We start from the raw sequence: 25,407 nt of genomic DNA on the forward strand, positions 1-25,407 counted from the left end.
GACCTAAAGACATCTAAAAGGGACAGGCATCCTCAATTAGGGATGTAATTCCTAATTACAGGAATTCTGATTCCATAGGGATATCTACATTGCAGCCAATTTTATTTGAAATGCATTTTGTTCACAAACTGTATGGTTATGGGCAGAATTAAGGAATGGATGTAGTCAGTAGTATGAGGCTACTCCTGCTTTGCAGAATGTTTGGCAGGAGCTTAGCAAAAGCCAGATGACACAGTTCCCCTCAATATCACCTCAAAATGCGTAAAAAAAAATACTGCTGTTCTTCCCCGGCTGTGATTGTTTCTTTACTGATAGGAGGCAATGGAGCTGGGAGAGAGAACATTCCTACACAAGGCAGTATTTTGATTTCTGAATACCATTTTTTTCTGCTGTGAAGTTGAAATTCAGAAGTTACTGGTTCTAGATTTTAAAAGAAATCCTGCTTACACCCCTATAAACTTGCAAAAGAACAAAAATCATTTACCATTACTGGCCATATGCATGAGATTAGCTTGCTGTTGCTTGTGGCTTTTGAAAATGCAAGTTAATGAAAATCTAAAATACTGAGATGAAAAGTCCTGTGGAGAGTGGGTTTCTTACAACCTTTTAATATCAGCACTTGTTATTGATAAAATGACATTGAAGATAATTTACTGTACCAGTCAAGAAAACTGAACCTTTCCTTCTGATTTTTCTTGATCCGCTGTCGTGTGCTTCAGTGTGCTGCAGGCTGGGTAAAACTAGGCCAATTAAAATTACAGCTCTTTGCCTGTCTGCAGGGAGTAACAGAAAATTTATAACACTTTCATTCTCTTGATAAAGACTATGAATAGCTACTTTCCTGAATTATTTTCTTGTTCTTACTGGAGAACATACATGTACTTCAGAAGGAATATCTAATGCTCCTGTTATCATGTCCTCTGCTTATTGCAGTTGAATGAAATTATAACAAATCCCACAGAAGGTCACTTCTGGCAGGTGGATCACATCAAGCCTGTCTACAGTGGAGGAGGGCAGTGCTCCCTGGAAAACCTTCAGACTCTGTGCACGATCTGCCACAGAGAGGTCAGTACGGTACAAGCAAAAAATCACTGTCTTCAAGCATGGAAACATAACGTGTATCAGGGCAGTATGTCTGCGTGCCGGTATTCACCAGTCCAGACCTACTCTGGGCTGGTAATCTCTAGGGAGTAGACTTCATACTACTGCCTCTCCAGGCAGTAGATTTTCACTAGGGCCCTACTGAGCCCCCTTGTCACCAGCTGAACACCCAATGTGCCCTCAGCCTCTCTGTTCCCATACGGTCACGGCTCGTTCTGGCTATCCTCAATATCCCCTCCCCGTCCGTGGGAGGTGTTGTGCTGTTGCTGGGCTGAAAAGCTGTGCAACCAAACAAGAAATGCATTGTCTGAGGACAGCTGCCTATTGATAGCTTCTCTCCTCATTTGACCTATCCTGGTAAGTACTTGGAACATAACTTGTAGCAAATTACAGGTTTGCTCTGGCAAGAGAAACTAAAACTGTCTTATAGGTAATTGAGATCACGTTATTATATCTACAGTAAAAATCAGTTATTGCTTTGTGCCTCTCATGAGGAAGAGTGACCAAGTTGTTATAAATGAGAAGAAAAGCTCCCAGTAAAAAAGAACTTTAGTCAGAAATGCTTCATTAGTACTCATTTAGTTTGTACTCAGTAACGGAAGCTTTGTTACCTTGTCTGTGGCATGGCACAGCTCAGCCCATAGGAAGGCCCCAGAGAGAATGCAAGTCAGTAGCATTAAAGTGTTATGATGCAACAGGTTACTCACCTTAATAAATACTTGCATTTTAGTATGTTGTCTGCTGCAAATTAGATTAAAGTCTTAACTGTGCAATAATGCTTTCCTGGTAGGTGCCAAGCAACAACAGTACCTTTCTCTTTTGCAGAGAACTGCAAAACAGGCCAAGGAAAGAAGTCAGATGAAGCAACGTTCCTTAGCTACAAAGTATGGCTGTGATATCACTAAGTTTTTTGTGAAGATGTAAAATAGTAAATATATTCAGTTACATTGTAAGTAAGTCAGGAACTAGTATCATTACATAATTTTCCTTGTGTACATATTTAAAAAATAAGTCTATCAGTGTGTTGATAAAGAGAAGAAAATGTGTAACTAAATCCAAAAAATTTATAACGCTGATTTTCAGAGATGAGTGAATCCAAGATACTCAATCATGGTTATATTTTTGTGACCCCCCTCAGTTTAAAGCTGAATTGCTGTGTGCACCTATAACACAGCATTGTTACTGTACTATTTTCATGAGTGTGTTTACACCTACAGGAATTAGAGAAAGTGCTGTTGCAACCTGTGTTAGTCTTGGTGTTCAACTGTTACAGAGCTTAGTTTAAGTTCTTTTATTTGTTCACATAATTAAAATTACTGGAAAAAATATTGCCTCAGATCTCTGTACCAATGCAGGCCATCTGTTTCTTTTAAAACCCTCTCATACCTATACAGGACGTTAGATAATAGCAGCCTTGCGAAGACTGTAATCAGCTATGGCAGACATAGTATTGGCACTGGACCTGACTTAAAGGACTTAGATTAAATAAAAATGGACATGTAACGTCTCTTAATGCAGTTAGTATTTAACACTTACTCATGCTAAAAGTAGTACCTATTGCTCCTATCTGATCCAGGGTAAGTTCTAGGAAATGCTACTTTATCATGAGTGTAGCGATAATGCTTATTTTGCATTGTTCATGTCACTTTCTCTATGGTTCCTTCAAATAAACCAATGTAATCTTTTAATGTTTTTGTGTTTCTTCCCTGCCCCTTGTATGCTCTCAGGGCAGCAGCAATGCACATCTGTGCACCAATCATTTTTCTGAAAGCATTACCTGTTATACACTTCCAGGTAGAGCTAGATAGAATACACTGAAAAGCTTTCAGCAGTTCTCCTTATCAGAAAATTCTTACTGCTTTACACATTCTTTTTCTCAGTTAAAGATCAGGATGGATAGTGCTGGGACTATTCCATCTTCTATGCAGTGAAACTACTGAACTTTTCCAGCAGCCACAACCACAATGCAAATTTAACTGAGGGACCCATTCTAAGTCCTGGCAGCTCTCCCTGCAGGGCAGGTTTAGGGTAACAGCTGGGAGCCTATTCTGTGAGACAGAACTTCCCTTTCTGTACTTGATACAGTCACAAGCCATTTTGTTCCTACATCAAATTCCACAAGGATGACATTTTAAAAAGTGTTTTGACAAAACCAACACTATTCACCCAAAGAAGCTGAGAACGAATACTAAGTCGAGATTTATTAATGACAACACCGCTGTTCTTACAGTTCACTTTATAAAGTATCTGATCTGACTGATTAAAACACACCGGGATCACTGTAGAGCAGCATTGGCACATACACATCGCAGTGTCCGCATGATATTCAAGGGGGTTAGGTTACAGCATGTGTCATCACATCATGTTAAAGACAGGCTGCATTCAGATGGGCTCTAACGATCACTACGTTGGCTACAGTAAAACACCTCTGTACATGTAATTTACATACAGCTTTGGCCCTTGCATGCAGAGAAGGATATGAAGTATCCCAAAGTAAGTGATCCACTTACAGCTATTAGGGGTATGGTAGCTAATAGCCCCACATATCCTTAGTTATATTTAGGAGGAGCATCCAAGACAAGATCTTTTTTGGACAACTACTGCAGTGCTAGGAGAGGTAAGCATGAACTAGGATGTACTGTATACTTCAAAAAAAAAAAAAAAATCAAGGGTATTTCAGAAGTATTTGCAACATACTGATTAACAAAAAAATACTGAGCTCAATATTTGTGATTAGCAATAAATACAAATTACTTCATGTTTGCACATCAATTTAAGTAAGCTAATATCATTTTATCATGTCTGATTAAGAACTATAAAGCAGCACGTTTTCCATAAATTTCAACACGAAGTATTTGCATATAGCCCATTAATGTTAATTATTAAACAAGCCTATGCAACAAAATTTGCTCCCTTGGGACAGAGCGGAGAAGCTGAACTTTCTTCCCCAGAGGTCTGAATAAAACTACTTGCATGTCCATGCCAAACCTCCAAGACAGAGTTGCTGCAAGCATTCCTCCCAGCCATCAGTTCTGCTCTGTCCTTGGGACTGCTCCTCTCTGTCACTAATGACAACCGTGCTTTCTCCTCACCACAAGCTGGTAAATCTCTAAGTGATAACTTCCCTGAAGGAAAATGAATAGCATTCTACTTGTGAAGACACAAGCTACCCCAGCTAGTTACATCAGAAGAACGTTGTGTCTGATGAAAAGGCACCTGCAAGTCGAAAGTCTTCTTTTGTAAGCACGCTGTACATGCGCTGGGGCAATGGTTTCGAGTAGGGTGCGGGGCGGGGGACAGTTGTGCGCAAAATAACCTCCCGCCCTGTGGGGGGTGGGAAGTCTGGAACCGTGCCCGTGTTGAGTCTTCGCTCGTCTGATGAACCTGATCTCCTCAGTTCTTCGTCAAGTGGAGGCATTGCAGAAACCTTAAATAAAAGCAGAAGTATAATTGCAGGGCGAGCTGTTTATCAAGAGTGAGATTCAGAAAATAATTCTTAAGAGAAAAAGAGGAAGATTAGAAATGGTAACACATCAGAAGGCTTTACATGTACACAGTGCAAGACACTAATGGGATGTCGAGAAATAAACTGCACACAGTCAAATGGAAGAACCTTCATATGTGGATGGTAAAGCTCAGCCTAGACTAAACTCCCTGGTTTTTGACAAGTGTGAAGCAAGGGTTTTCACCAGACAAAACAGCCCCTTCTCAGTCAGGGCTCCAGCCTCAGCTTCTTGTGGCTACACACAGCCAAGCCAACCTCCTTTTAGAAGCAACCAGCAAACATCCTGGAGTCTTGATGGAAAGCTACCTGCCTTTCGAACAGCATGCTACTTCCATACTTGCCCCTCATGGCCAAAGAGCAGCTTACTGAGGGTATGTCACAGAGCAGACGGCTGTCACTGCCCTCATTACCCATTGCCTCAGAGCCGGTAAGCAGCAGCGCTGGAGTCTGAACACTGAAGAATGACCAGCATGCTCCAGCTCCTGGCTGCTCCTCAGACAGCCCAAAAGACACTTCCTAATTACACACCAACACGCTAACAGTGCCTGTGTTTAGCTGGCCACAACTCAAGACCGCAGAAGAACCCCAGGATGAGCCTCACACCCATGCTGCTTCCAACCTCTCTCCCCCTAGTCCTCAGGAGCAGGGACCCAGCTCTGCAGCCGGTGACATAGGGTAAGTCACCAGGGTAAATGGCAGTTGTTCCTACAAGAACTGTTTAAAGAAACCAACAGAGGATATTCCCTTTGCTACACTCCTTCACAAGTTTCCCTGGTTCTCCCTCCCAGCCCCTCCGTACCTTTGTCCAAAAGTTTCGGTAGTGTTAATAAGCATTGCTATCTCGATAGTTTTGGTGGTATCTGGACTGTGACATCCACCATGTCGTACCGTCCATCAATACCTCCCCCAAAACGTCTGGCTGTTTAATAAGCAAAAAACAGTGACAGTAACAGAGATGGGTATGAAGGTGAGGCTATGTATTTCAGCATCAGAAAATTCAGTATTTACTGGAAGAAATGTTTGCGGGTGGGCTGGTTTTCTTTGTTTTGCTTATAATTTTTTTTTTCCACTTTCTGTTAGGCTCTAAGAAGTCTGTGAATAAGGAAAAACCATTCTGGAAACACAAAATTATTTTTACACTTAATACATGAACAACAGTATAAACCACGTCAGGCTTTGTGCTGTATCTACCAAAAGGTTCAGCTCTATGCAACTAGGGAAGATGAGTGGGAAATGAGGGACAAAGTTGGTTACCTCATCAGAAGATTCAGTCAGCTTGAAAAAGGATGAGAAAAGAACCAATGATGAAAGATAGAAACAAAGGCAAGTCAGAGATGACTTACAAGAGGTTAGAAGGAGACTGTAGGTTTAAGAGATATCATGCACTCTACTTCCAAGAACATGCATTTGCTATCATAATTTTCCTGAGAAAGCTTGAGAATATAACAAGACGTTTTACACAACTCAGAGGAGAGTCCAGAAGCAAAAGCTAATGAACAAAAAAGTCATTCAACTTCTATTTACTGAACAGCTCTCTATCAAAATAATTCACGGCAGATTAAATGTGAGGGTTTTCTGTAGCAAGTGCGCTCCCATCCCACTAAGAAATCTTAACAGTGACCAGTGACTAGTGAGAGGTATCCAGAAGCTAGCTTTAGTTACTGATGGTTCAAAAGAAACAAACCCATAGACATTACATATATCTTTATCGATTATTAATGTTACAAGCTTGTACTCAACTTCAAAAACATAATACCACGTTACTAAAAGGCAAGTGCCTACGCTTATGGGCACAATCTTAAGCTTTAAAGGGAAGCTGGTAAGTCAGGCTGGCTTACACACTGAGATTTGTATGCTACAGACTCAAGTTCTCCTAAAGGTAAACCAAATGTTCCAATTTTCATTTCTCAGAATAACCAGGGCTGTTTTCAGAATGGTCCTTTTTATGTTGAGTTGCAAAATAGAGATTATTATTAAAAGCATCTGCATCTTAGTTTTTTTGTTGTTGTTGGCTTTTTTTTTTTTTTTTTTTTTTGAAAAACAGCAGTGATATCCAAACAGGATTTCAGGCTTTAAGGTGTCTGTAACATTATGCCACCTTGTTATTAGCAATGCAGTTAAATTTTAATTAGGCAATTTGATGCTATGAATAGGTGAAATTCTGAGAGAAACTGTAGGCTGAGTGCAGTCCAAGAAGTCTGGAAATCAATACTTACCAAGCTAGTTATTAAAAAATACTGCTTAAGAGAAGAAGGGATTATTTATAACAATATGGAAAAGTTTCAAGAAAACAGATGCAACACTAACAGTAAGTAAAGTGAATGTAGAGTTGTACTGGAAAAGGAAGGAACTCTTCCTAAGCACATGAATTTCCATACAACAAAGTATTCCAAATACAAGCCTCAGTCTAAAGAGTTCCTCCTTCTAAAGTATTAAACATTAGAACATGCATTCCTCCATTCCTTTGTGAAACCATCAGCACACTTGATTCTTCTTGCTGTGATGTTGCATATATTGTGCAACTTGAATAAAGCAGAAATTTGTGCTATAGTTCCATTACTGATGTCACCATTTAAGTACGTCAAACACTGAATGGCACACCTAACAGCTTCCTTCAGTGTTTCACATCCCAGATCATCTCTTGTCTCACGAGGTTCTGTTATGGCTAAAATCATGTTGAATATCACACAAAAGAACCACCCCCTTCAATCATATTTATAAAAGTACATGCACATATGGAGACAACATAAACTGCCATCACATGTTAAGCACTGCCTCAAACCATTTGAATCAGAAGCATCAGCAAAGCAGTCAAGAACTCTCTCTTACCCTCTGGGCATTCACGAACAGCTTGTGAATAACGCTGCCAGCAGGTCCTCTTCCTGCACCAAGAACGGACACTTCTGGCTGCTCCAGGAGGCAGTTTACAAATCTGACAGTACAAATTATTGAAAAAAATAAATATATGTATCATGCTTACTGCGTTTTCTAATCGAAAACTAGCGTTGTTTCCTGTGAGGAGACCTCCACCTAGCGTTATTAGCACAGAGTAAGAACTGGCAGACACAGTTCTCTGTTGAAAAAAAAATCTAAGGCAAACAAATGACATTTCCCAGCATCACACAAACACCATCACCTTCACTCCTCTCCCTTTAGCCTAGGCCTCCAGCCCTCAGCCTTCTGTGCTGCCCCCTACCTCATGGCTCCTCCTCTCACGCAAAGCAGCTGTTTTCCCACAGAAGCAGGCTAGAACTGAGCGGAACAAGGCAGCCTCCCAGCTGAGGACAGGAAAGGCAGATTATGCAGCTGTTTTGTTGTAACTCCCCCAGACTGCAGATCGCCCCCTGAAAGGACCCGCTGCCCTCCGTTAATTCACGTGGCAGCCACGCTCCTAAGGAAGATGGGTAAACTGTAAGGAGCAGGTGGATGTGCCCTGAAGGAGGCTGCAGCCCAAGGAGAGCCCCGCAACTCTCCGTGTTCCTCTGCCTAAGCAAAAAGTAAATAGTCTGACAGCAGTCAGATGCAGTGAAACGTATTGTCATTTTTCATTCCTATGGTTCCTCAATAATACATTTAAAATCAGTATGGAGAGTAGAATGAGAAAATGCAACTCTGGGCAGCATTTCATTCCATATTATAGAAAACACTAACTTCCTCATCCTTCCATTTTTACATATATTGCAACAAAGTTGATCGTGTGCACCACTCACTTAACACAAAAATAATGAAATCTCCAGCACCATCAACAGAAAACAAATTTCATTGAAATTATCTGTATCACACGCTTTTAAAGAGATGGTTACTTTGATGGGCATACAGGGTACCCACAAATCACATCTTGGTAGCATAGGAACATGGACACTGAATTTTTACAGCTATTATTCTGATGTCCTAAAATTTTGAAACTCCTAAAAAGGGGCATCACAAGAAAAAGGGAAGAAAATCAGTTACCTTTGCAGATCTTCCTTCTCCTCCTCGTTTTCACATTTCTCTACTCCAAATTTTGCTTTCAAAGACCTGGCTCTGGCGATGATAGCTTCCACACTCATAATCTGAGCAATGATTTCCTGCAGGAGTTTAATAAAAACAAAAAATATGTTATTTTAGCACTCCCATGAACAGTACACACATCTATCAAGTTTTCAACTACAGCCAATATAGAAGTCTTACTTCCAGCTTCTTGTCCTCTGGATTTGGAAATCGTAGAACTTTACTGGAATGGGATATTATCTGTTTAATAATCTTCTTAACTGAAGATATATCTTCTAGTACTTCTATTAGGAGAAAAAGAAACAAGCAAGTTCTCATTATCGCATCAGTGTTCAACCTAAAATATCTTAATAATTTATTAAACATTATTTACCTTCTTCCTTTACCTTGAGTACAGCTGCATGGATGATGCAAGACAAGAGATGTCTTGCAAGGTCAGCTGGTTTCTGAACTGCAAGGTAATGAAGCACCTAGAATGTTAGAAAATTTAATACATTAGTGCTCCAAACTTCTTCTCAAAGATAAGGTTAAGCACAAAAGACGAGTAGTTACATGAAAGAAGTAACAAGAAGGGAATATCATTACAAGACAGGAATCAATAGGTAGATGTTACTCAACTCCTAGTGGTTGCTTATAGTCCCAGCAAGTTAGAATGAAACTAAAAATAATCACTAGTTAGGAACATTTAGTTTCCTAACACACAAATGCTGATACAGATCTATTTACTAATAATTCAAAGAAGTACCTATGTAAAACTGTTTGTAAAGCTACAATCCACACACTGTTTTAGATTTTAGATTCCAAACACACTGTTGTATGGCAGCAAGGACTTCTGATTAACTCTAAGCCATTTACGGAACAGTTGAATCACTCAAAGGATATAGTTCTAATCTTGTTGGAAGAAAGGGCTGCTGTAAGGTCTGTACAAGCATTACAGATCAGACTATCACTAGCCACAGAATTTTTACCTTCTCTGCTTCTCTGGTGTCATCGAAGAGTCTCTTCTGCCTCCGTGCTGGGACCGGTTTTGCTGTCTCCCAGGCCTCTACCCACATGTTGCTAGGGATCTTCATTCGGGCGCTCAGCTCACCTTTAATTACCACATTCCCCTTTTCATCAACCACTTCCTCTTCAATGTAATCCCGAGGGGAGTACCACCTCACAAAGTCTTCCAGACAACAGCCAGGATTAGCTGCCTGGAAAGAAAATGAGATAAAATTTGTACCTGAAAAATCCTACAAAAATGTCATAGCCTGGGTAGGAAGGCAATGTCGCTTATAGGGCGGAGCACAGGCTACAAGCTAGAAACTCTGAGAATTCTGCTTGCAGTCAAACTACAGTACGAAAGGGACCTGGGTGAGGGGAGAAAGTAACTGCAAACTAAGAGAATGGCAGCTGGGGAGCAGAAAGTGTGTGTGGAACCCACATCAACACATAATAAAGCTTCCTCTTATTCCCAAAATTCAGTACATTCACGAGTTACTTTGGGCAAGCCCAAAATTTCACTGTTAAGCCAAGCTTCTATCTGGTGCTTGCAATGAATACAATGAATATTAATTAAATGCAATGAATATTAATTTTCACATATTTGCTTACACCAGAACAAAAAAGAAACTCAGCCATCTATGCAAGGTACCTATGGGAAGTGCAGTTCCCTGTCAAACCACAGTTCTATAGCTCTACTGCAAGGTTTAAGATCACTTGCAGCACAGAAATAAAACTGCTATGTCTATCTAATATGATATGGATTACTGCTAATAAATTGATACTGATGTTATAAATAGCCTGACTGTACAGTGCACCTGCATCCTTTTATTACACAGCCGCACTGCAACATATGCATGCCCACACACACATATATTTCATGATAGAATCTCAAATCCTTTTAGAGTTTTGAAATCCTTTGTTAAAAACAGCTTATGTGCTCTTAGCTCCCTCTACAGAATTCAGCAAAGAAATGAAGCAAGTTACTCAAAACCACAGCTAGTCCAATCCTAATTTAATGAACAGCTGTACAGAACCTTTAAATAGTGATAACTTATTCCTCCTACTAAATAACAAAACATCTTCAGCTGTACTTTGAAGTTGTATCCATCTCTTCCCCAAATTCCAAATACAGAATTGTGAAAATTAATTATTTTGTTTTCTGCACCTTTACCTTTCATCCTTACAAGGTGGTGTGAGGGAGGCACACGTAATTTTGATTCAGAACACTGATGCTCAATTTTCTTCTGACACTTTTGTACAGCCTATCCTGAGTTTTAATTCCCAATATCAACTGAGTGCATTTTTTCCCATTCTGAAGAAAGCCACACAAGTCAGACTTTGTACAAATTTACTGGAACATTACGTTATAATTGACTGGATAGCCATAGGCTCTAAAGTGTTCAGTTTTCTCAATAGGTTTTTATTATCAACTTTAAACTATATTGAAACTATTTTGTGGAAGGAAAACAATAAAACTCGTCATAAAAACCTTCACACTTGTTCAACACAAGTACAAGAAACAATTTAATTAAGAGGAAAGCAGTCTCACAGAATTTTTCAAGTCATACTACCTTAAAGGACTCCATATCTGAGAGCAAGCAGGCACTCTGCATGCGTGCTCGAAGATGTGCACCTTCTGCCGAGGTCCCTAGTTTTGCCAGCACCTCAGACTGTTCTTCCAACAAATCTTCAGTCATGGGTGCTGGTTCCTGTAACATGGAAAAAGGCAAGCTTACAAATAGTTCTCCTACTCTTAGCCCTTATTAAGGAAAATGTAAGGTAGCCAAGACAATTTAGTTCTTGGTTTAAAAGGGAAAAAAAAAAAAGTTGGTTTGAGTGAAATTTTGTAAGGAGACACACTCTTAAATAAAACAAGAGCATGTGAGATTTCATTTTAAGCAGCCTCACCAAGTTTTCAAAATGGAAAACAAGGTTTTCAGGCAAAAACCCTTGGCAATTTTAAGCACAAATAAATCTATAACCTTCACGCTATATACAATTTCACAACCCTAGGTATGACTCATACTGCATCAGTCTCACATTGCACACCGGGCTCATCTCTGGCCACCTAACCTGTGTTATCGGGATGTAGAGAGGTTCTCCTGGGTGCAGCAGTGTCAGCTTTCCGTGAGGATGCAGGCGACCTTCTGGTTTTAAGTTCACAGGCTCTTTGCTGCCCTCTTTGGTTCCTCCTTTCTTTCCATTTTCCTGCCCATTTCCTTTCAGATCTTCTGTGTCACTTAGACATTCAAAAAATTCTTCCTCGCTGTCACTCCATGATTCCCAAGACTTGCCAACTTCTTTTTCCTTATCAGTCTCCTTTGAGTTATCTCCAGAGTGGTCTGCTCCTTTTCCAGCATCACCAGAAGAACCACCAGGTGAACGATCAGACACGCTCCCCCTTTTCCCCTCATCTCTTGCTTTCTTTCTTTCAATGCAACAATTTAACATCTAACAAGTTAAAGGAAAAACAACAAGTGCTTAACAATTACTTCTCTTACAGAAACAATGCCACAGAGGACTTGGAGAGTCATTAATAATCTCTTAAAACTCCAAAAGTTATTAATTCAATTGAATTGGTGCTATAACAAAGATTTTCCCAAGAAACGATGTCCAGAACCAAATAATAAAGGATAACTAAATCTACAAATCCAACATATTTAGCTAATAATGGTTATGATTTTGACTGTTTCCCTAGGAGAAAAATCATTCTTAAATTTGGGATATTTACCTGAAGCTTCTGATGCAGTAAACAGCATCTCAGATCTGGAGGGCCATTAGCTAATCTAACAAAAGGTAGAAGCAACTATTATCATTTATGAAGTTGAATCTTTCACACACGCACAGTCTTAAATCATACGAAACCCAAGAAAAGGACAAATATCCACACTGAACCCACTCCCACCAGTCAAACTATGCAGCAATTCTGTGGTATCAGGAGACAAGTTATGATTGAACAAGCCCAGAATTTAAACTACGTTTATTTCCTAGAGATCATATCTGGAGCTCAAAGATCATTCACAGCAGTACAATACAGAGACATTCTGCATTTCCTGTCAATTTTCTGTTTGGATGTTAAAAGAGTAACTGTTTTCAAGCAACAAATTAAGCACCTTTGACCCCACTTTAAAACTGTTCACATTCCATTTTATTTGTTAGTGTACCCATTTCAAAGTACAAACTAATGAGTAAGTGGCCAGTCCAACCCACAAAAAAATAAAAGGAACTGATACATTTACTCTACACTGATACCTCCTCCTGACAGAGCCCTTCATTTGGTCTGCAACAAGCAGGGAAGGGTGTGGATAGGTGAGACAGCACAAACTGCCCAATAAGGCTACTATACCAGCAGGAACTTGGAACTGCTCCCTTGGAAAAGTGGTGAAACCACCACGAAGAAAAGGTATTTCAGATTATATTATCTCCTTCTTTTTTATTTCATGATAGACTGGAAGCTAAGCATTTGCATAAGCTTCTTTTTCCTCCTTCATATAATCTTTAACTTGAGCTTCCTACAGACATCTCGAAGATCAATGGAGGGCACAGACACTTCCTCACCTCTCTTGCCTTTCTTGCTTTAGGGAAGAAAGGTAATAAAAACGGAAGATAGCATTTGAAAGCAAACAAATAAATAAATATAAATATTGGCATATTTCAAAGCCACAGTGAACTTGCTCTGTTCCTGAAATGACATTTTCTATGACACAACAACAAACAAATCTTACCCTGGGATAAGGTAGTTGTTTTCCCATCTGTAGCGCATTTCTAACACAAATTCTTGCCAAAGATGTGCCACTCCTTTTACTCCTCCGTGGTAGAAGTTTATCATACAAAGGCATAAAGCTAGTTTGTACGTCAGACTATCAGAAGGAGCAGATTTAAACTGACTGAAGAGATTCTACACAAAAAATAAAAGAAAGCAAGAAATGTAGAACCAATGGCATTTTCTCCAAAACCATACCATCTGTGTCCTGTTTGTCAATACAACTGGCTAACTAATGCTTTAAGCCTATAAGGTACCAAAAATGAGCCTTTGGAAGGAAAAAAATAAATAAGGAAAACCACCACCTACAAACATTCACTATTTTCTACCTGGAGATTCCACAAAGATAATCTTATCTATTAGAAGGCAACCACAGCAAAGTCTGTATTAACACACACTAAAAATTGTGCATTCCCTCTCTCAAGTGTCAGTCAGTAAAACTCACATAATCTTCATTCTCTGGAGGAGGATTGTTCCCTGATGAAGGGCTAGTTCCACTTTCAACTCCATCTGCAAGCTTTTCAGCAGCATCAGGAAATAAGAACTTGAAGAAACAAAAACAAAAATTCAAACTTGCACCAGTAACAACTTAGGCTGTGTTTCAAGAAGCTGATCAATGGTAATTCAAAAATGGAACTGACATCTGAAACTTTTTTAATTGCAATTCTGCTATAAACCAAATGTGTCAGTGCAAGCAGGAAATATAATTTTTATGAATCTGGTGTGCACCGGTAGCTCACTTACCAGAAGAATAGTGTTCAGAACTTCATTGTTCAAAGGTGATTCATCTACACCTCTGTGTTTGCGAATCTTTTTCTTTGCACTGTGAACCATATTTGTGACTGATAACTTATGGATCGGAACAGGTGCTGGCTCTGTGAGCTTCGACAAAGCATGAGTAATATCAGCAACCTCTGTAACATTAAAAAAGGAAAAAAAAAAAAAAAGAAAGAAACAGCTCTTATAGTTCGTGTGTCATATTCAGCCTATGCATCTTGTATTGATTTTTAACACTCTATACCCTTGTGCTTTCATTGTTGATCCTCAATACTCACTGTTCTTAGCCACAAAGACATAAAGCACAACCAGGAGTCACAAATCAACCGCCTTGATTTATTTTTCTGAACGAAGACTAGACTGGGTTGGCTGCAGGTAGTGCCTGCCACCTGCTGCAAGCACTGCATACTTGCAGACAGGCAGTGTATCAGCAAAAAGCCTGCTATAAAGCCACTGTATAAACTTCATTTACACGCAGCAAAAAGAGAATATGTTGAAGTTAAAGACTAATCAAACGTATGCTGAAGCTTTAGATTAGCCTTATGTAAATCCTGTTTTATCACTATATATGACCATATGTGGTCTATGCATATTCTGTTCTAGAGTCTTCAGGGAACCCAAACAAGATGATTTTTTTCCAGACAAAATTGTTGCTGGTAAACTTTGGAACTTCTTTTATAATAAAATGAATTACATTGTTAGGAAGAATTAAAACAAATTTAAGTGAATAATTACAGCAGCCTGGAAAACCTCATCTTGGCAAATGTTTCAAGGATATTAGAGGACAGACTCTCAAACAGTTTAAACTGGCTGTTAAAAACATAGAACATGGTACTTCAAAAGGTAGAAAAAAGTTATGAAAATAAGAAACCATGAAGTAATAGTCAAAAAAAACTCTTGTACATACTAGTACAATGTCAAGTCTAGTTCTCCAATTAAAAAGTATCCGTGACACAGGAATTTGTCCTCGGGGACTTTGGCAGTTAGGCTCGCCAAGAATTCTTGAGAAATGGTACCAGGCAGCACTGACCGGAAAACTCAGAAATGTTCCAGTAAGTGCCTAAGAGTAACAAGTAAAAAATGCTAGAGAATCTGAAGTCAGGAAAAGAGGGGTAAGAAAGGCAAAATTTGTGAAACATCTAAATACAAAGTAACACAAGTCAACAAGATTTTAGTGTTACCTTTTCCATCCTCTTCAAACGCAGACCTTCCAAGTATCTCATCGGTTGACTCCTTCCGACGGCAAAGCTTAAAGAATTCATTAAGAAAGTCACCTGTAAGAGACACAAAGTTTCTGAACCACTACAATTAAAACGTCATTGAACAATAAACTAAATCTCAAAGTAATTCTTGAAGGATGATAAATTCTCTCTTAGTCTGCATGAACATTATAATCTGTTCTGAAGCACAAACATCTTTAAATCACATAATTAAAGCCTCAGGAAATGCATAGCTAAACAGCTATCGGCCACCGCTCCACAGCACAGTCCTGCATGCAGCTTAATCCATTTCTTCACCCCTTTCCTCCACAAGCTCAAAGGTCAGGATGGGCAATAGTACTGTTCTCCAGGCTTATCAATGCTGTCACAGACAGATCGATCCAGCTAAGGAAATTGATATACACACACAGTGCTTAATGCAAGCTTGTTTTCTTGGAAAAAGAAGCCCATAATATAGTCCACTCAAAGAAATGAGGGGAGTGAGGAAACAGAGGTCATCCGGTAATCTACCATTCAGTTCTAAACTCAAGTCTTAATAGCCTAAAAGCTATAGTAGAAGATTGGAAATTCAGTTATCTTACCTAATAGACACTGAGGATTATCTGCTTTTCTGATTCTCACAGACCACTGTGGTGCTTGAATAGGATCCAGGTCACTAAAAAAAAATAAAAATAGAAAAAAAGGTAATTCTGTCACCATAGGTATGCAAGAGATGAGTATCAAATTCTTAGCAAATGGAACATCATAGCCATGAAGCTATAACATGCACCACATTACACGGAAGAATATGACAAACATTATGACATTCAAGCAATGTCCTTGTTTCATCAACATAATTAACAAGAATAAGAATTGTAAGCAGAATTCAGCTCAACTTTAGTACACATTAAAAGAAAGTAATTTTACACGTCAAAAACTCATTTCTGCATTAATTAAATCAGTAGACAGCAATTATTTTTTTCCTTTCTGAAATATCAGTATATATTGTTCCTACTCTTTAGAAAGCTTAACAAAAAACATGGGAATGGGGTAACTAAAATGCAGTAGTTAACAATGCAGTACACAGGTAGATACTGCAGTTCAAGCAAAATACTTACGAGTAAACATCATTGTCGACAATTATACCTTCTGTTAGGTGAGGCCATGTGGTAGCCAAGTGGAGCTCACTGAAACAGAACAAGATTTTAGACTCCATCACAGTTAAGATCTTGACATACATGACAACTCATATTTAAATTCCTATACATATTTTGCAGCTAAGTCCAGAAGCGTGCATGTTTTCCTCGCTGTATACGTTCCTTTGGTTATTCTAAAGCATGTCACCCAGCATTACACTGAACCTTAGTGGTAGCTGGCACGCAGAACTCTTTCAACACTCCTCTCCATTATATCCTAGGTATCCCAGTACAGAAAAAATAAAATTTTTCATAAATTTCCTACAGCATTAAATACTAATGCATTAAATGACTCCTTGATTTGTTGAGTGGTGATGGGCATTCAGAAGAGGGTGTTAGAGGGATTTTAGTAACTCAGTTACTAGACCCTCTCATTTTAAGTTTCCCACAAATGTCGTAGTACAAGAAAAAAACAAGTCCAACTGCTGAATGAAAGTACATCATTTTTAAGGTTTATCTCCATTTAAGGTACACTTCAACATAGTAATTTCAGAGACAAACTGAGTACTCTAAAAGTTTATGGTGAAACACTTACAAGCCAGAACTCTGAATACACAGCTTTGGTATTATTTGTGATTAGAGCAAGTACTTGAATAACAAAACCTTCTATTAGTGACATAATAAGTGAGATGCAGGCAAAGCTCAGACTTCAAATAACACACATTTAAGTCCTCTACTAAGGAGGTTATAAAAAACTGGTTTTTTTTGTTGTTGTTGTTTTGTTTTGTTTTAAACTCTTATCTTACCTAATAGGGTCCTCACAGGCACCAAACGGTAACTTCCCAAACTCAAGACCTCCAACTTCTCCCCCAACTAGTGCATCTATATCTGAAGACAGATCAATCCAGAATTTGTGGAGTATTTTAAGAAGCACAACATTTTAATTTGATAGGAAAAAGATCACAGTATGTAAGCTCATCAGAAACAAGCTGAACAGCTAAGGTTACAGAGATATGAAGATGTAATCTTAGCACAAAGCCAAAGTAGTTGTTTCCAACAGAAACCAGGAATTAATCTTGAAACTGGACAATAAAAGCCACAGACAAAACTCTTGTCGCTTGTGTTGAACAAATGTTATTCCATTTATGCAGGAACAGATGACTATAAAGCTATAAAGGTATCCTTAAAAAGTCTATGTCCACAAAAGAACAAACAGACACAAATTTGTCATGAAATGATTTATGCAAGAGATCAGTTCCAGGCAGAAAAGAGAGACTCTGGAAAATCAACTCTGCAGGAGTGAGAAACCAACTACTTTGAAAATGTTGTTTGAAAATTTTATGGAAAGAATTTGTTGTCTGCTGCAGTTAAAGCCTTAACCCAATGATGTGGGCGATTCCTTTTACCACAAAAATAAATAAATAAATAAAATTAAAAAAAAGCTAAAGATGCCTCCCAGCATCCCCAACCACTTCCCACGTTATACATTTTAAAGACAAAACAAACATTGACACTCTTTCCCGATCAAAAATTTAAATGGGTAATAACGTATTGTAAAGACATTGTAATAATGTTATTACAACCTCTGATCCTTAATTTCAAATGCATCTGATAAATTATTTGCATACAAAACAGAGGAATTAGAACAGACAAAGTATTTGAATAAATTAATTAAGTTATTTCTCCAACTTTCTTCTTCAGAGAAGATAAAGTACATATTCAAATTCTTTGGCTTTATTTGAGAATAACTAGTTGAGTGGTTGAGGGCAATAAATTCCTGGTCTAGTTATTCACAAAGAAGATATAACCACAACTGCATGTAGCAACAGCAGTAAAAACGTTGTTTGTCTCAAGATTCTGCAATACACTATGTTACGCCTGGTTCTTTATCCAGAAACTTCTAGAAAAGTAGAGTTTATTTAACCTGCTTAAAGCAAGAGACATGACCAGAGTAGCATGATTCATTGCTACTCTATAGGGATCCTTCAAAACACATCTGTGCATCTGTGATTTTTTTTTTTTAAGCAAATAAAAGTCAAATAATTAGCAACCAGACTAATGTCATACAGGTTCTGTCCCTCTAAGTACACCCTAAATACTTCATCCTGTTATGCAAACCTACTACCAAGCTAAGAATAGATCTTGGGCCTTTTAATTGCTCACCTTGTGCCTAAAATACCACGTTACTAATAAAAACACATGTTGAGAAGGAACTAACCTACCTTTTTCCTATAGATTTGCTTAACTTTGAGCCAGAAGTTTATAATTTACTTCCTGATGCTATCTCTATATGAATAGGTCTGTTAAGAGCAAATCCTTGGAGCCCAAGAAAACGTTACCACCAAGCAAGCTTGTAAGAGTTCACTGTGAGATTACCAAGTGAGTAAACTAGCACAGATTTTTCTAAAGAGCATTACTGTTGCATAAACTTATCAAGTCTGGTATACGTACTTTAGGTTTAAGACTACACGTTACTTTTCTTCTTTCCTTCCTTTCCTAAGACCTCCTATAGTAAAAAGCTTGATCAGCACTTTTTCCTATACAAAAAGAATGCATCAACTACTTAGCTTACTTAACACTGTGGACTTTTTAAATTCAAAGTTTAAATGAACATAGAAAAGATGTTTCCTGTTTCATTGTTAGTAGAGATAAATAGGTAAATAATGAAGCACTAAAATCAGTTATTTTACTGAAATTATTGTAAATAATTTCAATAAAATTTCAATAGTTCAATAAATTCAAAATTTCAATAATTTCAATAAAATAATTTCAATAAAATTTCAGTACTAGTGCGAAGTATTAGCATCTATCAAAACCTAAATCCAACCGTTTCCCTGTGGAGCCCAGGGCAGAATTCTTTACAGATCTATAGACAGTCACCCATTTCTCTTCCAATAGACCCTGCAGTTTTAGAAGCATCACAAGCTGTATCTCTGAATTCTAATGAAAAAAAAAAAGTATATTTCTAACCCATGATTTCAGAGGAGCTTTAGATTTACTAGCTCATCACAGAGAGTTGTAACTAAAGCGTTTTGTAGTAATGCAGAAAACAATGTTTAATTCCTCTGGCAAAATACACAAACATTTTCTTTAGCATTAACTAATTGTTTATCTTAAAACAAGTTATTCTGTGGACACAAAACTCTCACCTGGTGGCTGCTGCGGCCAGAAATACTGTTGCCAGTCTTGAAGCACGTATGTAAGCCGAATGGCCATGCTAACTGGAGGCAGTGGCATTAGTGGGCATCCCTTGAAAACATTAAAGGAAAAATTAAGTGTAAAGAATACATCTTCTACAATATCCTTGAACAGAACCTAAGTTATGACAGTTTGTATTATAGCTAATTTTATCTGAACTACAACAACGCAAGAATTACTAATAAAGTCTTTGCTCAACAAGACACTCATTGCAAAACTAAGCTTATAAGCTTTCTAAAACCTATGCAACATTTACATGCTCCATTTAACTGTTTATTCACAAGTAACTCTAATCTAGAATATGTTAGATTTTCAATAAGGACTTCTCTCAGTGTTTTGATGAGACTGCTGACTACCAGTATCAGTTGTGAAGTGTTGCAGTCCCCCATACTCCTCTATAGAAGTCCACTTAGACTTCTCAGATTTCCATCATGTTTTTCTTCCCTCTTAATTTATTGGTTGGGTGCAGGAACAACAAAGTATCAGAATAAAAATTGCACCCCAACCTTTCTCTCTCTTTTCAAAGAGGAAATAGTGTTTGCTTGAAGGAAATTGAGAAGAGACTTATTACAAGTAAACTGCAAAACAGAAACATTCTTTCACATGCCCTGTGGAAAATAAAGACAGAAGAATGAAATAAAAAATTATGTTTTGTTGCTCAGTTGTACTTTCTACTACTAGACACAGAGTAGCAATATCTGGAAGGAGACTTTGTTGGTATTGGCAGTGTGAGTCTTACCCTTGCAAAATAAATCCCTAGAAGACAGAAGTGAACGTACAGCAATCAGGTAATAGAATTATTCTTAGTATCAGGCGTACACATACAGATGCACTTACAATCTTGGACTTGAAGATATCCAGCAATCCCGATAAGTGAGTGTACTGATTTGGCACTTTGCGAAGGTGAACCATTTCAAAGTCAGTTCGAACTCCTGGACCTTGGCATTCTCCAACATACATTCGTCGCCATTTCTGATGTATTTGCACAAATAACGGTACCTGACTATAAAACATATTTCAGATTATTTAAAATGTCATGATATCTCATAGCCTTTTGAACTAGCTAAAAAAATTTGGAATATCATATTTTTGGAATACGTTTTCTTAGTGGAACACAAAATGCTGAATATGAATCATAGAAAAATATTAATTTCATCATTACATGGAATGCCTAACAAATTGTTGTGTCATAAACACAAACACAAAAGCGTATCAGTGGTTAATTTTTAGTCTAAGTATTTTTGAGGAATATGATAAGTTACTGTTACAACACAGATAAGAAAGCTTCTTCCAGAGTTTATGCTCTGTATGCCAATTATTCGAATAACTTGCATCAGTTTTTAAAGACTTGGAGGTTTTTAAATAACAATGAATATAAACATACTGAATCAATCATTTTATAGTTACCATGGGAAGACTGTTTTTTAATTTTTTTATTTTTTTTTTTAAACATCATGGTGCAAATACAACAAACTCAGAATGTAATTCGCTAATAAATTAATACTTTTTCCTAAAAATAGAAGTATAGTAGTTCATCTTGACGTGCTAAAAAGTTTAGGCTTTCACTTACCAGCCAGTGTTGCCCAATGCAATAGAAACAGAACTCAGCAGAAGGTTACATTTGGATTCACTAAGAACTGCATCATTATTTGCAGCTGGAGCAATAACCACAAACTCCCGCAAGCCATACCTTGGAGGGGGTGAGAAGGAAAAACAAAAAAAACACTTGACTTTTCTATTTTCTAGTAAATCAGCTTAAACACAGAATTGTTAGAAATATTATGATCTGAATAATGGAATTGCCACCAACCAACTGTGAATCTGTTATTTGGACGTGAGACCCTCTTTCAGAGAGGTCAAGAAGTGACTGAATATGTAGCACTGCAGATTCTCACATCAGTAACTACAGGCATTCACGAGCATTCAAACACTATTGAAGTAGCATGACGATTTCCAGATCTATCAGTTCTGAGTTTATTACTTAAGTTAATAATAACTGTAATTATTTATACTTTAAAACAATCTCTTGAAGAATACAATAATCTGCTACAGATTTGCTTTATTAAGAAGTATTTGGTTGTTATTACAGTTTTTTCCTCTCTTAAGGTGCTAAAGCTTTGTTTTTGAGAATCCATCTAAATTTCACACATGTTAAAGCCTGATTAGTCTAAGAAATTCAGAAAAAATATTTTGGAAAGACTGTGGGTTTTTTTGTTTGTTTTGTTTTGTTTTCAGCTCTTTATTGCATCCCATACAAAGAACCATTTTCCTTAAGCTTTAACACCGGATGGAAAAAAAAAAAAAAAAAAAAAAAAGATTTTGTCAGCATCAAAGATTTTTCAATTGCTATGTTTATTTAGGGAAGAAGAGAGGCAGCATACATACCATCTTACCAGACAGTGAGCTCTAGGAGGAAAGTCGTTGTTCATGCACAACAAGTCCTGCATAGGCAGAGGAAGGGCATCTGCAAAACAAATTGATACATAAGAGCATCAGTGTCCATTCAGCTACCTTACAATTTACTTCTTTAGCAGTTTGTAAATTCTTTAGCATTTGTCCAATGTAAAACACTGAAATCAGAGATGTCAGATCCCACCCATCAGACACCTCAAAAGTCCACACAGATTCAAATCAATGCACTATGAATTCCACATTTTGAAATTGTCTTCTGTCATATCCTTATGCCAGTGACATAATTCAGATGCAAAAGAGAACTGTAAGCTACCTTCTGCAGGTTCTTCTTTCCCATCTCTGTCACTGGGTTCTTGTACAAGATAATGATGGGTAACTGAGAATTTGAAGTCTGCAAATGAAATTTCATCTGATTTCTCTTCCCACGTTCCTGTGGTATATATACCCTATAGATTAAAAAAAAAAAAAAAACACAAACACACACACAAAGCTTTTGTTTCATCACATAAATTTAGGTTAACATTCATGAACTTTACAAAATATACTGCCTAAACAATCTATAACATTTGTCCACCTTTTTCTGCTACCGTTTTATTCTACATAGCAAGGCATGGTTTAAAGATATATAAAGATGATTCTCAAAACACTTCATACTAGAGGTACCTGAATGTTAAAATCCATGTTACTAATAATGTTCATTTCAAGGAAATCTTGTCCCCCACAAAATCTTGAGATTTATAAGGCAATAAAGAGGTAAATATTTCCCCTCACATGAAGGGAACTACACATCTTAAGTATCTGCACCCCCTACCTGTCAACCCTACCACTCTATGCAAATGCTTCTTTAGTATTTACTTTGAACATGCTTTCACTGATAAATGATTACGTATCTAAAACCTGCAAAACTTCTGTGAGGATAATTACATTTTAAGCAACAATACTACATGTGAGGATACATAAGGGGGAAAAAAATAAACGGCACTGTACAGAATTTTACAGCTGCTAGTAAACTAAGCAAATTGGACAACCACCCTTTGTAAAGAGTGTCTTCTCACTGGAAAGCAAAAAGAGAGGTCTGGTCTAGAAAACAAAATATGTATGAATACACTGACAGATAAAATAGCGAACTAGTTCTCAACCCTAAATATTAATTCTGAATAGTTTGTATCATGACTAAAATTAAGTATCATAAAACTCGCCTGGAAACATGGCAACCATTCAAACCAAAACAGCTAATTTTATTCACAATAATAAGCATATTCTATTTATGTATTTAAATATTCTAATATGCAGAAGAGCTCGATAATTTCCTGTATGTTTTAAAAGACTGAAGAAGCACCACAAAGGCTCTAATTAGACTTTGGGAAAAAAAAATAATCTCTCTGATCTATGAAACATACTGAGTCACCAGAAACTCAATGAAAACCTCAACCATAAGTATGTGAGGTGTGACGAAGGCATGAGGTCAGGCAAAAAGAAACTCCTTGAGAATTTCAAACAGCTTGAACTGTATTTCCAGACAGAAAACTGGCAATTAAAAAAAGGAAAAAAGGAGACCATTTTCCAGACAACCCACCAACAGACTTACAGCACTTGTTCATCCAGTAGCCAACTTTACAAGTGAAATTCCCAATATAAATCATTACCTGCCACACTTACGTAAATGACAGCACATGTAAACACATCCATATGGATTGCTAGTTAAGAATTCTAACAGAACATCTGGAAGCAGCAACTGACCTTTTCTAGAGGTTTGCCTGAAGAAATCCCAATAAGTTTCCAGTCATTCAATACTTCTTCTATTTTTGAAATGAATCTAGTAGGAAGGGGAAAAGACATTATTTCCTGAAGACTTGTTCAGCTTGCACTGTAATTCAGCTCCCTAAAGCAGCCAGTATGTTGTCCTACTATGGAATACTTTAAAAAAAACACCAAGTATCACAACAGGAACAGAACCACTTCCTTGTATGAATGAAGTGGTACTTCTAAGTTTACATTGCAGATTATAGTTATTTTTAGCAATTGCTATGAACATGCTTTGAGTGATTATAAAATCTCGCTTATTTTAGTCCGGTACTGCAGCAGATTGGTTTTAAGAAAATATTCCCCTATTTCACTGTTGACAGAAAGAATAAATGTTTGACACATAATTGTAATTGAAATTCAGATTTAAAGACAGTGCTTAAAATCTTTGTCTGCTTCTGTCATAGTCATTATTACCAATACAGACATTTTAAGAAACAGGGGTCGGCCTCTTCTTGCAAATAACTAGTGAAAGGACTAGAGAGAATAGCCTCAAGTTGCGCCAGGAGAGGCTCAGGTTGGAAATTAGGAGATATTTCTTCTCAGAAAGAATGGTTAGGTATTGGGACTGGTTGCCCAGGGAGGTGGTGGAGTCACCGTCCCCTGGGGTGTTCAAGGAAAGGCTGGACGTGGTGCTTGGGGACATGGGTTAGTGGGTGACACCGGTGGTAGGGAAGCGGTTGGACCAGATGATCTTGGAGGCCTTTTCTAACCTTAATGATTCCAGGATTTCTATGAAATAGTACGCCAAGAATGCAAGAGCAATCTGCACCTTAAATTTTCTTCTAACTTTTGAGGGCTTCATCTGAGATGACTACATTATTAATACAACATAAAAACCCACAGAGCTCTTCCAGATGTTTATTCCGATCCCCTTCAAACAGACATTAAGCCAGATCTTCCGCTAAGCTCAGGAAGGGCTTGGCTCGATCCTCTTAGCCTGCTGAGCAGTACCACCAGCAGGCACTGTCCCGGTCCCCCTGCCCCTGGCGCTGCGTTAACCCCGATGATGGGGCACAGACACCTTCTGGGGCCGCCTAAGTTCACCTAACAACAAAACAAGGCCACGGAGTAGCTGAAAACTTGGAAAAACTGCGCCCGAAGCCGCCAGAAAGGCGGCCGGGCCGCGAAGGAGACGAACGGTCCCGGCGGCGCCTGCCAGCCCTCAGAGCCCCCCGGAGCCCCGGCAGGAGCCGCGCAGCCCCTCTCCCCGGTCCCGCAGCAGCACGTACCGCTCCCACTCGGAGGCGGTGGTGAAATCCGTGATCTCGAACACCTCCGACTCGGGCTGTGGGGAGAGAGGGGCAGGCGGTGAGCGGGGAGGCGGCGGCTGAGGCACCGAGGGGAGGGAGAGGGAAGGGAGCTGGAGGGGGGGTTAACGCTCACCTCGCTGTCCGCCGCCATTTTGCGACGCTGCCCGGCCCCCCGCCCTGCCTGCTGCGGCTGACGGGAAGGCGGCGCCGGGCGCTCCGCCCGCTCCTCGCCTCATCACGGGGCCGCCCCGGCTCGCTTCGCCCTGCCCCGGGAGGCGGCACT

The 25,407-nt window shown here is 38.5% G+C and overlaps 2 protein-coding genes across 3 annotated transcripts in view; one reads left to right on the forward strand and one right to left on the reverse strand.

The window, feature by feature from the left end:
* The window catches only part of ZRANB3 (zinc finger RANBP2-type containing 3), a 47,303-nt gene extending 44,514 nt beyond the window's left edge, over nt 1-2,789 (forward strand). The window contains 2 exon segments of the mRNA XM_032190249.1: nt 934-1,065; nt 1,927-2,789. Of these exon segments, the coding sequence (XP_032046140.1) occupies nt 934-1,065; nt 1,927-2,025 (231 nt within the window). The 3' untranslated portion in view covers nt 2,026-2,789.
* Nucleotides 2,790-3,277: 488 nt separating this feature from the next.
* Nucleotides 3,278-25,344, reverse strand: RAB3GAP1 (RAB3 GTPase activating protein catalytic subunit 1). 2 transcript variants are annotated; one of them, XM_032190655.1, is made up of 25 exons: nt 25,258-25,344; nt 25,104-25,159; nt 23,809-23,884; nt 22,382-22,514; nt 22,042-22,120; nt 21,227-21,346; nt 20,494-20,659; nt 19,608-19,707; nt 17,265-17,346; nt 16,441-16,509; nt 15,925-15,998; nt 15,305-15,397; nt 14,091-14,260; nt 13,792-13,890; nt 13,309-13,481; nt 12,315-12,369; nt 11,657-12,034; nt 11,155-11,292; nt 9,565-9,792; nt 8,970-9,066; nt 8,777-8,880; nt 8,558-8,673; nt 7,436-7,538; nt 5,861-5,881; nt 3,278-4,528 (listed from the first exon to the last, which is right to left on the reverse strand). In XM_032190655.1, exons 1-25 carry the CDS (start codon nt 25,273-25,275, stop codon nt 4,286-4,288), a joined length of 2,991 nt encoding a protein of 996 aa, XP_032046546.1. In that variant the 5' UTR covers nt 25,276-25,344; the 3' UTR covers nt 3,278-4,285. The 2 variants fall into 2 exon arrangements, with proteins under 2 accessions (XP_032046546.1, XP_032046547.1); XM_032190656.1 differs by lacking the exon at nt 5,861-5,881.
* Between the last annotated feature and the right edge of the window lie 63 nt (nt 25,345-25,407).

This window comes from Aythya fuligula, chromosome 6 (assembly GCF_009819795.1).
Source record: "Aythya fuligula isolate bAytFul2 chromosome 6, bAytFul2.pri, whole genome shotgun sequence".
In the NCBI taxonomy this organism is placed as follows: Eukaryota; Metazoa; Chordata; class Aves; order Anseriformes; family Anatidae; genus Aythya; species Aythya fuligula.

Bases quoted from the DNA above. Each gene is read 5' to 3' on its own strand.
- RAB3GAP1 (XM_032190655.1), bottom strand. The intron at 12,370-13,308 runs GTAAGATTTGTT...ACCTTTTGTTAG, and splicing joins AACAACTACCTTATCCCAGG to ATTAGCTAATGGCCCTCCAG. The intron at 9,067-9,564 runs GTAAAAATTCTG...CTAACATTCTAG, and splicing joins ACACCAGAGAAGCAGAGAAG to GTGCTTCATTACCTTGCAGT.